This window comes from Microtus oregoni, unplaced genomic scaffold, assembly GCF_018167655.1.
Source record: "Microtus oregoni isolate MIOR12 unplaced genomic scaffold, Mior012 000027F_ref0000203, whole genome shotgun sequence".
Taxonomy (NCBI): domain Eukaryota; kingdom Metazoa; phylum Chordata; class Mammalia; order Rodentia; family Cricetidae; genus Microtus; species Microtus oregoni.
Window position 1 is genome coordinate 34,310,525 of NW_024543086.1, and position 13,495 is coordinate 34,324,019.

At 44.4% G+C, this 13,495-nt stretch overlaps 1 protein-coding gene across 4 annotated transcripts in view; it reads right to left on the reverse strand.

The window, feature by feature from the left end:
* Positions 1–13,490, reverse strand: part of Rnf121 (ring finger protein 121) — a 58,241-nt gene extending 44,751 nt beyond the window's left edge. For 2 of the 4 annotated variants that reach the window (XM_041676474.1, XM_041676472.1), the window contains exon 1: positions 13,319–13,490. Coding sequence is in view for 1 of the 4 variants with exons in the window: in XM_041676471.1 (XP_041532405.1) it covers positions 13,119–13,181 (63 nt within the window). In the remaining 3 variants the exon portion in view is untranslated. Of the gene's footprint in view, positions 1–13,118; positions 13,230–13,318 lie in introns of those variants that run through there. The other 2 variants (XM_041676471.1, XM_041676473.1) reach the window with 2 other exon arrangements.
* Positions 13,491–13,495: the final 5 nt, after the last annotated feature.

Sequence of the window (13,495 nt, forward strand, 5' to 3'; positions counted from 1 at the left end):
ACAGCTCCTCATCGCTGTGTCAACAAACAGGGCACATCTCCACAGGCCTCAGTTTATCCATCTAGAACATAAGAGGACTGGCTAAGATGGTGCCCAAGTTATTTTAAGCTAAAATAATGTAATTCACATCAAATTCATCTCACTCAAAATTTTTGGAATCAGCTACAATACTTTGCTTGCCAAAACTGCCAGTTTCCTTAGTTACCATAAAAGTAAAAAGCAAAATGCCTTTTAGTTTGGTGAAGTATGCCAAAGCTGAATACCACCAAATTAACTCAGCAACAATTTACCCCGGGATCTGTAGATATCAGGAGTGTGCACGGCCAAGATCACACCCTCCTATCACGTGCCCATATACACACACATGCCACAGAATCAGGCACTGTTCTAGCATGCCCTTCTCTCCACCAGTGCTTTGGCTACTGCTGCGCCTTTCCCTCAAATGCTCCCCCTACTGTGTGGCCCACTCCTTTCTATCTTGTAAGATGTAAGTCACTTATTACTATCTTTGTGAGATATTCTGAAATTTTAATCATTCATATACAGCCACTAAAAACTTATATTACATTTTAGCTCCAGACTGGAAGTGTAACAATAATTAATGCTTCTTGTGAACAGGATAGGATCCTGGTTGCCCTTTCTACCATAGCAGCATGGCTTAAATACAGGCTCATTTGTTTGAATACTTGGTCCTGAGTTGGTAGAACGGTTTGGGAAGGATTAGGAGGAGGTGTGTCACTGGGGGCAGCCTTTGAGGTTTCAAGATTCCATCATTGTCAGTAGGTAATCTTACAGATCCAAGTGTGAGCTCTCAGACCTCTGTTCCATCATGGACTCTAACCCTTTGAAACTATAAACCCCCAAAAAACACTTTTTTCCCCCAAAACAGGGCTTCTCTGTGCAACAGTCCTGGCTGTCCTGGAACTGGCCTCAGACTCACAGAGTCCCGCCTGCCTCTGCCCGCCGAGTGCTGGGGCTCCAGGAGTGACCTGGTGTCGCAGAGCTTTGACACAGCGGCAGGAAGTAACTAACACAGCACTCGTAGCACCAAGGCACCGCTTTAAACGCCTTGATTGTGGACGGTGAGAAACAAATCACTGAAGACTCCTTAGCCTAACGTATTTTGGAGCAGCAGTTTGAACACACCAAGCCACTCCTCAACTGGCAAATTCTAACATCTTTCATCTGGAACACTGTGATAGATTTTGTTTTTGATTTTTTTTTTTCTGAAATAGGGTTTCTCTGAGGCTTTGGAGCCTGTCCTGGAACTCACTCTGTAGACCAGGCTGGCCTCGAACTCACAAAGATCCACCTGCCTCTGCCTCCTGACTGCTGGGTGGTGGCGCACTTAATCCCAGCACTAGAGAGGCAGAGGCAGACAGAGCTCTGTGAGTTTGAGACCAACCTGGTCCACAAGCGCTAGTTCCAGGACAGGCACAAAAGCTACATAGAAACCCTGTCTCAAAAAACCAAAAAAAAAAAAAAAAAAAAAAAAGTTGAGTTATTCGGAATTATCTTGTTACTTGTTTATTATCTAGTTTCCCTATTAGGAAACAAACTCCTCAAAAACAATGGCTATCTGTCTTGTTCACTGCTAAGTACCAGAACCTAAAAAAAAAATGCCCGCTACATTAAAGATGTAAGCAGAGATGTCTATGTGGTAGTTTGAGTAAGAAACGCTCCCCATAATCTGGGACATTAGACCACTTGATTCCCAGTCGATAGAGCAGTTTGGGGAGGTGTGGCCTTGCTGGAGAAATTGTCTCACTAGGGGTGGGCTTTGAGAGCTGAACGCCTTACCCGACCTCCAGTTTACGCTCATTGTTCAAGATGTGAGCTCACAGCATCCTTATCTAGCCACCATGCCTGTCTGCTGCCTCTCTGTCTTGCCATTATAGACTGCATAAGCCAAAATAGAATCTTTTTGCTTTTTTTATTTTATTTATTATGAATACAGTGTTCTGCCTTCATGTATGCTTGCAGGCCAAAAGAGGGCACCAGATCTCATTACAGATGGTTGTAAGCCATCATGTGGTTGCTGGGAATTGAACACAGGACCTCTGGAACTTCTGAATCATCTCTCCAGTCCTCCTGCTGATCCTTTCTTCTATAAGTCACCTTGGCCATGTCTTACCACAGCAACAGAAAGTAACTAGGGTAGTCCCTGACTGACATTTTTACTTTATGATGATGTCACAGCACATGCATTCAATAGAAACCATTCTTCAAACTTCAATCATTTCTTAGGCTAGCAATACGTAACATAATACCTTCTTTTAAATTTTCTCATTAAATTTGGCCCAGCAGCGGTAGCAGAGGCAGGCAGATCTCAGTTGAGTTTGAGGCCAGCCTGGTCTATAGAGTTCCAGGACAAACAAGGTGGTTAAAGAAACCCCGTCTCAAAAAATAATTATTAAATATGTATGTGTGTGCGTGCGCAGGTCATGGTACGTGGGGAGGCAGAGGTTAACTTGTGAGTTGGTTCACTCCTTCCATCATGGGTCCTCGGAATTGAACTAAGGTCAGCAGGCTTGACTAAGCACCTCAGCCCACTGAGTCACCTTGCTGGCCATTTTGTGATGCAGCTATGGCAGCAAGCCCAACTTCAGTCAGTCACAAGAGCACAAGGACAAACAACTGTTACTCTACAGGAGGCTATGGTGGTGATTAGAGAGCAAGCACATTAAATGCATTTTTAGTTTCTATTTTCAACTTATCACGGGCTTACCAGGACAAACCTAATCATAAGTGAAAAAGAACCTGTATGTGAAGAAGTAAAGAATTACTAAACAGGGGCTGGAGAGATGGCTCAGCGGTTAAGAGCACTGCCTGCTCTTCCAAAGGTCCTGAGTTCAATTCCCAGCAACCACATGGTGGCTCACAACCATCTGTAATGAGGTCTGGTGCCCTCTTCTGGCCTGCAGGCATACAAGCAGACAGAATACTGTAAAAAAAAAAGAATTACTAAACAATTTGAATTACACACTTAGACACATGCCAATCATCTTAACACTCCAGAAGCTGATGGAGTCAGTCTGAGCTCCACAGTGAGGCCATTTCAGAACTGAAGACCAGGAGCTGGAGAGTCAGTAGTAAGGTGCTTGCTTTGCAAGCGCGAGGACCTGAGTTCAGATCTCTAATGTACCTCGAAGCACTACGGTGTGGCATATGGCAGGGACAGAGACAGGCAGGTCCTAGAGGCTCACTGGCCAGCTGGTCGGTCCAGCTAAAATGGCAAGTTCTACATTCAATGAGACCTTGTCGCCAAAGAAAGATAATGACTAAAGATAATGATGACAATGTGGAGAAGCAATACCAACATCAACTTCTGGCTTGCACTGGCATGGGCATGCTTAGCAATCCTCTGGTGCGCGCGCGGCACATACACACACACACACACACACACGCACACACACACACACACTCACCTTTCTCAGCCTGGCATTCAAAGTCAACCTCTTATTTAGCTCCAACCTACATTATCATGTGATATGTTCCTCTCCTTACTTGACCATAACTTTTTAAGCTCTCAGAGAGGGGCCTGGAGAGCTGGCTCAGCAGTTAAGAGCACTGGCTGCTCTTCCAAAGAACCCAGGTTCAATTCCCAACACCTACATGGCAGCTCACAGCTGTCTATAACTCCAGTTCCAAGGGATCTGACATCTTCACACCAATGCACACAAAATAAAGCTAAATAAATTACTTTTTTTTAAAAAAAAGAAAGATTTCAGAGATAGGCTGGGCAGTAGTGGTATACACTTTTAATCCCAGCACTCGGGAGGCAGAGGCAGGTGGATCTCTGTGAGTTTGAGGCCAGCCTGGTCTATAAGAATTCCAGGACAGCCAGGCGGTGGTGGCGCACGCCTTTAATCCCAGCACTCGGGAGGCAGAGGCAGGTGGATCTCTGTGAGTTCGAGACCAGCCTGGTCTACAAGAGCTAGTTCCAGGACAGGCTCCAAAACCACAGAGAAACCCTGTCTCGAAAAACCAAAAAAAAAAAAAAAAAAAAAAAAAGAATTCCAGGACAGTCAGGGCTACACAGAGAAACTCTGTCTCAAAAACAAACAAGCAAACAACAACAACAACAACAAATTCAGATAGTCACTTTATCTAATCTCTAAAGTACTCTCCCAAGTAGTATATGATCTAATTAAATACACAATGATTATAGGATAAAATTTGAGAAGAGTGAATTTATATTGTTAGTGTACACCAGAAAGAGATGAGTCACATTACTAGGTTCAAATCATCTCTGTGCCCATTTTGATGACAAGAATATTTTATTAACTAGAATTAAAAGACCTAGTGCTTAACATAGTGTCTGGTCCACCTTAAACTCTAAAACAGTTAACTATTATTGACATCATCAGCATAAGAGGAAAAATAGGTGTTTTTGCAGAACACTAAATGGTAACCTCAGAAGACAGACTCAATCCTAAGGGAAATAAAAAGTAAAATGTCACGCAAGGCTTCAGAGTTGCTGTTTGACACAGGGTTTCTCTGTATAGCCCTAGTTGTCCTGGAACTCTCTCTGTACACCAGGTTGACCTTGAACTCACAGAGATCTGCCTGCCTCTGTTTCCTGTGTGCCCAGATTAGAGGCATGCACCTCCATGCCTGGCTAGAGTGAGTATATTCAATTATTCGTAACACCAAAAATGAAAGGAAAAAGCTCAGGTGGCTTGCCCATTTCCCAGTTTCTCCCAGCTGCCCAGAGCTAAAGCCTCCATGGCTATGACCCAGCATCCTCTTGGGAAAGTGATACTCTAGAGGAACTAATGAGTTTGTGTTTACCTACAGATTTTCCTCTGAGGAACACACGTAACAGATGACTTCAAGAAGTAAAGATAGAGATGAGAAAAGACACTAGAAAGATCTTTAGTTAGCTTCCCAGGAAAGCTTTTAGGCTAAACAGCCTCCAGCCTCCATGTACTGAGACTAGTCCTCCAGGGCATCCTCTGAGAGAGGTGCAAACAAGCAGAATCTGGGAAAACTCAGGAAAAGTTAAAGCTATACAGAATTTAAAATTCTAACCTGCTGGGCATGGTGGTGCAAGCCTTTAATCCCAGCACTTGGAGGCAGAACCAGTCAGATCTTGAGTTCAAGGCCAGCCTGGTCTACAAAGAGAGTTCCAGGACAGCCAGGGCTACACAGAGAAACCCTGCCTCAAAAATAAACAAATCAAATTCTAACCGATCTAAACAACTACAACAGAAGTATTCAAAGAGAGACTAGGCTGGGGCTGGAGGGATAGCCCAGCAGTTAATAGCCCTGGATGTTCTTCTAGAGGACCCAGGTTCAGTTCCTTGCACCTACAAGTGGCCTGTAAATCTATTCCAGAGAAATCAGATGTCCTCTTCTAGTTCTGCAGGCACCGCATATACGGACGCAGATGCAGACAAATCACCCATAAAAATTAATTTAAAAAAACAAAAAACAAAACGGAATAGGCTGACCATGAAAACATCACTTCCTAGGGATTTCAACATGGGCTGACGGATATGATTAAGGATGTAAGTTCAATAAAGATCTGAATGAAAGAACAGGTGCTGGGAATACAAGAGATGAGAAATGATACGGCTCACTACCTGCTGGGGAGCGACACAAAACAACAAGGCCGAGAGAAATCTGCACTGGGCACAGAGGTGGCAACAGCCAGTCAGTCCTGAGTCTGCACCTAGAACTTACTGGTACAGAGCAATGTGACATTACAGTAAAGGAGAAATGCTTCATAACCAGTTTATATTAAATGCTGGCAAAACCCTGGCATTGCTACACACGCCTATAATCTCAGTACCTGGGAGACCAGCCTGATCCACACAATGAGTTCAAGGCCAGGCCTGGTTACACAGGTAAACCCTGTCTCAAGAAAAGAAAAAGTGGCAAGTATGGTGATACACGCCTTTAATCCCAGCACTGGGGAGGCAGAGGCAGGCGGATCTCTGCAGGCCAGCCAAGATTCCATAGTGAAACCCTGTCTTTAAAAAGGAAAGAGAGGAAAGATGAGGGGAAGGGACACGATAGGGAAGGTGGTAAGCACATCAGTTAACTTTTGTGACACAGCCCTCTCTCCCTTACTCCTCAACAGAATCCACACCTGCATTCCCATTTATTCAAACGTGCCAAAAAATGAGCAAGACACTAAGAAAGGTAAAAAGGATGAGACATTTCCTCAGCTCAAGGGATCAAAATATTCGTTTATCTGTACTATTCTTTCTCCTAACCTCTTTATTAAGCAGATGGCACCTTCTAGAAATGTATGAGCTATTTAGTCATAACAATCAAAAAGTGACTTACAAACAAAAAGCAAGAGTAAGCCATGGTGACTTCTTTACAGAGCAAGAGTAAACCACGGTGACCTCCTATACAGAGCATGGTGGCTCACACCTACAATCCCAACAGACTAAAATAGGAACTCAAGGCCAGCAAAGGCTATACAGCAAGAGCCTCTGTCAAAAAACAACATAAAAATCCAACAATAAAAGCAAGGGTGAGCTGGCTGTTCCTTTAAACCCTTAGAAATATACCAGGATATCTATCAGAGTAGACGGACTCCTAAAAGTCAAAGGTCACAGAATAGGAAGGTGTCCCCAAGACTTTTGTTTACTTCTTCACCAGCGTGATTCTCTCCTTCCCATCCCAACACTGCTGGTGTACATTATTGAGAGTAATTACTTTCCCTCGCTCAGACATTCACTATGTATTAAGTACCCAACAGAACATGTAGGGAACACAAAGTAAAACACTGGAATTCAGGACTTTCAATTTCAAAGCTGCAAGAGATCTCAAAGGTCACAGTCCCAAACAATCATTTCACAGATAAAGACCGAGGTACAGGAAGGTTGAAATCTAAGCTCATATAGTTTTTTATGAGTCATACTCTTGCCAGATACCAGAGATAAAATAAATAGGGCCTTCACGGAGAAAACAGCTGGAAAAGACGAAAGCCACAACCACCATCGAGTCACCTGTGGATAACAAGGTCCACACTTACACAGTGGGAATATCAGTGAAGAACAGGACAGAAGTAGACAGCATTCATATTTCCCATAGGAGTTCAGACCACAGATGCTGCAATGGTCTTGGGGTTGATGCCCAGCTCTAGCATTTTACCTGTGTGATTGGTGCTAGGTCGGTCTCTCTCACTATCTCTGCCTCAGTTTCCAAGTCCACAGAACGGTGACAATGACAGTACACCTGTCCTTTAAAACTGAGGTACTGGGCTGGAGAGATGGCTCAGCAGTTAAGAACACTGGCTGTTCTTCCAGAGGACCTGGGTTCAATTCCCAGCACCCACAAGACAGCTTACAATTGCCTGTAACTCTACCTCCAGGGGATCTGACTCCCTTGCACAGCATACATGCAGACAAAATACCAATGCACATAAAGTAAAAATAAATAAATCATAAAATAAAAAACTGAGGTATTATGGGATTGGTATGTAATAAAATAATTAACTTTTAAAAACTGAGATATTAGAAAACGTGTTTAAAATACTTGCCCCAGAACAAGTACTCTATATTCTTTTGCCTTCAGTATTTTCTCTTGGGACTCTTTTCTGATGTGCCCTAGCTTCAGAATCCTTCTCAACACAGCTTTCTACACATCTGTTAGCAGCTGGCTATTTACAAATAAACCCAGTCTTGTCTTCTAACCCTAAAATCTGGGTCGTATGCTTACTCTTTTAGTGGGTCTCTTCTCCTATTTTAGTGTGCTACCATTCATTTTACATGCATAGGAAATTCCAAAGACAAGCCAGACGGTGGTGGCACGGGCATTTAATCCCAGAGGCAGATGGATCTCTGTGAGTTTGAGGCCAGCGTGGTCTACAAAGTGAGTTCCAGAACAGCCAGGACTTTAATAAAGAGAAATTAAAAAAAAAAAAAGGAAAGAGAAAGAAATTCCAAAGACAGACACCTAAGGTTAAACTTCAGTCACATATACCTCAATACCTCTGTAAGATCTAGCTTAGACCAAGAATCCCCAGAGAACCAAATCCGTGGAAACAAATGTCTACAGGGAGAGAGTCACAGGAGGAAAACATAAAACAAAGCGTCAACTACTGCTTTGAAAAAGCAAGAGAATAGAATTATCTCAGCCTGGGTTCTGGGGTTTTACCAAAGCAGCTGGAAAGAGCAGCTATGATGCAGCCACTTCGTCATTAACTGCACCTACTCCAGTGAGACATGTTCTCCAATGATCAGCCTTTGAGCCGTCCTAGCCTATGAACTCCACTGTCTGTGACCACCACACAGACACCTGGTGAGTAAACTGGGCATGGAGACACATCTGTAATCCCAGCATTCAGAGGCAGAGGACTGGTCAAAGTTCAAGATCAGTTTGATCTATCTACATGTCGAGTTCAAAGCAGCCAGGGCTTCAGACCAAAATCCTATCTCAAAAATCAAAAAAGATTTGATGAATAAATTGGTGAACTAAAGAATAAGCCTGGGATAATGACTAAAGGCAGGGGAGCTACATGTGATAGCACATGCCTGTAATCTTAGCAGGGGAGCTACATGTGATAGCACACGCCTGTAATCTCAGCAGGGGAGCTACATGTGATAGCACACGCCTGTAATCTCAGCAGGGGAGCTACACGTGATAGCACACGCCTGTAATCTCAGCAGGGGAGCTACATGTGATAGCACACGCCTGTAATCTCAGCACTCAAACTGAGAGAGAACTGCAAATTCAAGGCCAGAACGGAATTAACAGAGGGGCTTTGTCTCAATAAGACAAAAATAAGCAAAAGGCAGGGGGCAAAGTCTATTGTATAAATCAGAAAAGTCCTAGAAGCCAAGAAAGCCTTGGCTAGAACCCGAAAACACAGGTAAAACTTAGAAAGGAAAGGCTTTCAATATATAGTAGGTCAAGATCATCCTCAAGCCTGGTGCCAGCAGCACACCTTTAATGCCAGCACTCAGGAGACAGAGGCATGAGAATCTCTGTGAGTTTGAGGCAGGCTGCAAAGTGAGTTCCAGGACAACCAGGGTACTTATATAGAGAAAGAGAAACACTGTCTCAAAAAAAAAAAAAAAAAAAAAGGAGGAGGAAGAGGATGAAGATGAGGAAGAGGAGGAAGAAGAAGAAGAGGAGGAGGAGAAGGAGGAGGAGGAGAAGGAGAAGGAAGAGAAGGAGAAGAAGATAACCCTCGGGTACATACTAAGTTTGGGGCCAGTTTGGTCTACCTGAGACTGTTTAAAGAGAGAGATAAAGACAGAAAGACAGACAACTCGCGCAGAACATATGAATTTTTCACTTGCGGCAAAAATCATTCTTTAGGCCGGGCGGTGGTGGCGCACGCCTTTAATCCCAGCACTCGGGAGGCAGAGGCAGGCGGATCTCTGTGAGTTCGAGACCAGCCTGGTCTACAAGAGCTAGTTCCAGGACAGGCTCCAAAAACCACAGAGAAACCCTGTCTCGAAAAACCAAAAAAAAAAAAAAAAATCATTCTTTATGACCAACAGTATGACATGGAAAAGCTATCAGTAAACTAAAGTTTATATAAAAACAATAGCCCTTTTGGTTAACATTCATTTTGGTCCTCTCAGCAAAGAAATGCTGATTCAAGGTTTTGCTTCAAGTGTCTAAAAAGGGTATTTTGCTAGGCATGATGTACATGCCTGTAATCACAGCTGCTTGAGAAACTGAGACAAGAGGATCCTGAGTTCAAGACCAGCCTAGGAAACTTTTTTAAAAATATTTTTTATGGCTTATTTAACTTCTTTTTATGTGCATTGGTGTGAGGGTGTCAGATCCCCTGCAACTGGATCTTCAGAGAGTTGTGAGCTACCATGTGGTTGCTGGGAATTGAACCCAGGTCCTCTGGAAGAGCAGTCAGCGCTCTTAACCACTGAGCCATCTCTCCAGCCCCCAGCCTAGGAAACTTATCAAGACATTGCCTCAAAAGAAAATTTCAAATTAGGGCTGAGATTAGAAACACAGGGCCAGTGGTTAAAAGCACATGTTATACTGCAGGCTGGAGAGAGCAGTGGTTAAGAGCAGTGGCTGTTCTTCCAGAGAACCTGGGTTCAATTCCCAGCACCCGAATGGCAGCTCACACTGTCTAACTCCAAATCTGGAACCCCCTCAAACAGACGTACATGCAGGCAAAACACCAATGCACATAAAATACAAATAAATAATTTTTTTTTTTTTGGTTTTTCGAGACAGGGTTTATCTGTGGTTTTGGAGCCTGTCCTGGAACTAGCTCTTGTAGACCAGGCTGGTCTCGAACTCACAGAGATCCGCCTGCCTCTGCCTCCCGTGTGCTGGGATTAAAAGCGTGCGCCACCACCGCCCGGCCAAATAAATAATTTTAAAAAAATAAGAAAAAAGCCAGGCAGTGGTGGTGCACACCTTTAATCCCAACACTCAGGATGCAGAGGCAGGTGGATCTCTGTGAGTTCAAGGCCAGCCTGGTCTACAAGAGCTAGTTCCAGGACAGGAACCAAAAGCTACAGAGAAACCCTGTCTCGAAAATCAAAAAAAAAAAAAAAAAAAAAAAAGAAAAAAGAAAAAAAAGAAGAAGAAAGAGAACACATGTTGCTCTTGCAGAAGACTCAAGTTCAGTTCCCAGCACCTACACTGGGTAGTTTACAACCATCTGTATGTAACTGCAGCACCAAGAGATGTGGCACCCTCTTCAGGACCCTACAAATGCTGGCACACCCGTGCGTCTTCGCATAGACACATAAATTAAAATGAATTCTTTTTAAAGAAAAGACAAAATGGCCTTGGTATAGCATCTAAACTCATACGGCTACTGTAGGTAAATGAGACAATAAAGGTACAGAGCTTTACACAGCAGAGACAGTGCCCGTTTCTACTGGCGGTCCTTCCCTGCCATCCTTCCATCCTCCTCTCCAGAAGCTATCACCCACGCCTACACTGCCCCTCGGCTTCCAGAGAAAGCGTCAAGGAGAGAGGGGCTATGAATACACTGCTGTTCCTGTGTGTCCCAGGGACAACCGATTTCTAAAACTATTAGGAAGAATACTCTGAAGAAGGGCTGGAGAGATGGCTCAGAGGTTAAGAGCACTGCAGGTGTGTTCCTTGTGCCTCACAGACTCTCAATCTAACAGTTTCGAGGTAGCGTTGTGACGGCTATTGCACACTTCCTCACGGGACTGACTCGCCTGTGAATTCCCAAGGCATGGCACACAGTGAGCCCCCATAGTTACGAATGATCGATGAAATTCACCTTATCGCCCGCTGGGTAAGGCCTGAGCACACAAATCAGAAGCAACGTGAGCAGATGCGTACAAACTGAGGTCTGTCAGGCCAGACCTGGCTCTTTCTGGAGCTTCACGTAACTTCCTGTTTCTCATGTTACTTTCTTAAACTCATAAAGGGAGAGAACCAGTTCGCACAGAGCTTCCAGACAGCAGTGAAATATTCTTTCTCGGAAGATAGCACAAGCAAGGAGGGTTATGAGATGGATGCTAGTGGCTTCATATAAAGTCGACCTGTAGCCCCAACACTGAAATATGTCTCATGCTACTACTCGTACCTAAGTCCTTAAAAATTAAGAAACAAGAAGCCAAAAATTAGCCAGGCAGCAGCACACACATGTAACTCCAGCACTCATGGAGCACATATCAAGACCCTGGCTCCAAACACTAAGACATACAAAACTAAATGAAGACCCATGACTAACAAACCATAAATCTTAATTTCAGTACACTATTTACTATTTTAAGGTGCCTTTAAAATATCCCAATTGATAGTAGCCAACTGTAAAAACAGAAACTTACAACTAGAAGGGGCCTTGGAGGTTCACCTTCAACCGCTGCACCTTCCCAACAAAGGAGGACTCAAATACATTTAGTCTTTAGCGACTAGCAGGTAAGAAACTAGGCCACCTGTTACCTGTTAGTCTTGGGCTCTCACTCTATTCATTCCAACCAGAAGGGGGAAACGAAAACAAATTAGCCTCACACCATGCAATTGCCATTATTGCTACACCTACTCCCTTCCTGAGACTCTTCACCAGTCTATCCCATACTGAACACAGAACAGGGGCCCTCAGAAATGCTCACCGTCCACAGATGCCACCACTCCCCCACCCCTCTGGTACTATCACAATCCATAGCACAGAGAAGACACAAAGACCCAAAGCAACTCTAACCATCACTAACCATTTGGCATCAGATTGCCCCTTATGTTTCTTACCTTCACTTCTTTCTACGAGCCCTGCACTTTTCATTTCTTTCAAGCTCAAGGACCTCCAAGCCCACAAGCCACTCAATACCCAGATTGCTAAATCTATGAGATAAAGGATTCATACCTTTCCAAGCTCACCTTGAAGAAACCCGGGAGAGAGGGGAATGGAGGGTGAAAGAAGAATATGAACTAGAAACCCAGTCAGCACCTGGAAACCGTCCCCTAGACCTCCCTCAAACCACCGCTATTCTTGTCCTCCAAAGCCTCTTCTTATCCCAAACTATAGACTTCACAAGAGCAAAGTCTCTGCGTCCCAAGCACTTAGCCCAGAACTTGTCACAGAAGTAACAATGTTTGATCAATGAAAAGATGGACCGTTTCTGTTACAAAATTATTCATTCATTCACAATTATTCATTCATTCCTTGACCAAAACTTTACTGGGCATGCGGTATGTACAAATCCTAAAATGTAAGAATAAATAAGTTGGTCCCTACCTAAAAATAATTCAAAGCTGTAATACTAGTAATTAGTATTGCTTCCCGATCTGTGTCCCCAACCTCCAGATCAAGCTTGGAGTCCTTTCCCACAGGGAAAGCCTCCGCCTTGCCTTACAGAAGTCCACGCCCCTCCAATTAATGCAACTCTTTGCCCCTTAGTTCTACCTTGGACCTCCATCTAATAATCTCAAAATCTTTAAAGTTCCCGTCCCTCTGGCCTCTGGTCTGCCCTCCATCACCACCTTTTAAGCAACTGCCAATCTACTGCACCAGGACCGCCTCGGGGTCCCTGGGTCAGAAGCCCTCAGATTTCCCTCACGGAAAATCCGCCTCCCTGTCAGCTTCCTAAGGAACGTTCCCGTTTCTCCTGGAGTCTCCGGCTCCTATTCCTCACTTCCTCTCCTTCCACTTTGAAGCCGTCTCGCCTTTCTTGTCCCTCAACTCCTCTTACCTCATCTAGCTCCCTTTCCGCAACAGCACCTCCTCCAACCTCCACCTCCACCACTGCCGCCATCTTCACGGCCAGCCCCCACCCGGGTCCCCGCGAGCCAGCTGCTTCCGCCGCTCGGGTGCTTGGGGCCAATCGGAGGCGCGGCCTGGGCGGAGCACCAAGACAGGCTGAGGCCTGGGAGGAACCAAGAGACCATCTACCTGCTCCTTCGGAATTAAGAGGGGGCGACTCTCGTGCACTACCAAGCTTCAACAGGAAGGCGTTCTCGAGAAAAGAAAACTTATTCTTGTTATTTTAGCCGAAACAGTTCAGCAATTGTCACCGTAGTGAGCAAAAAATGTGAGTCCGTGAATGTGCTAATCTCGCGACGCTCCCTC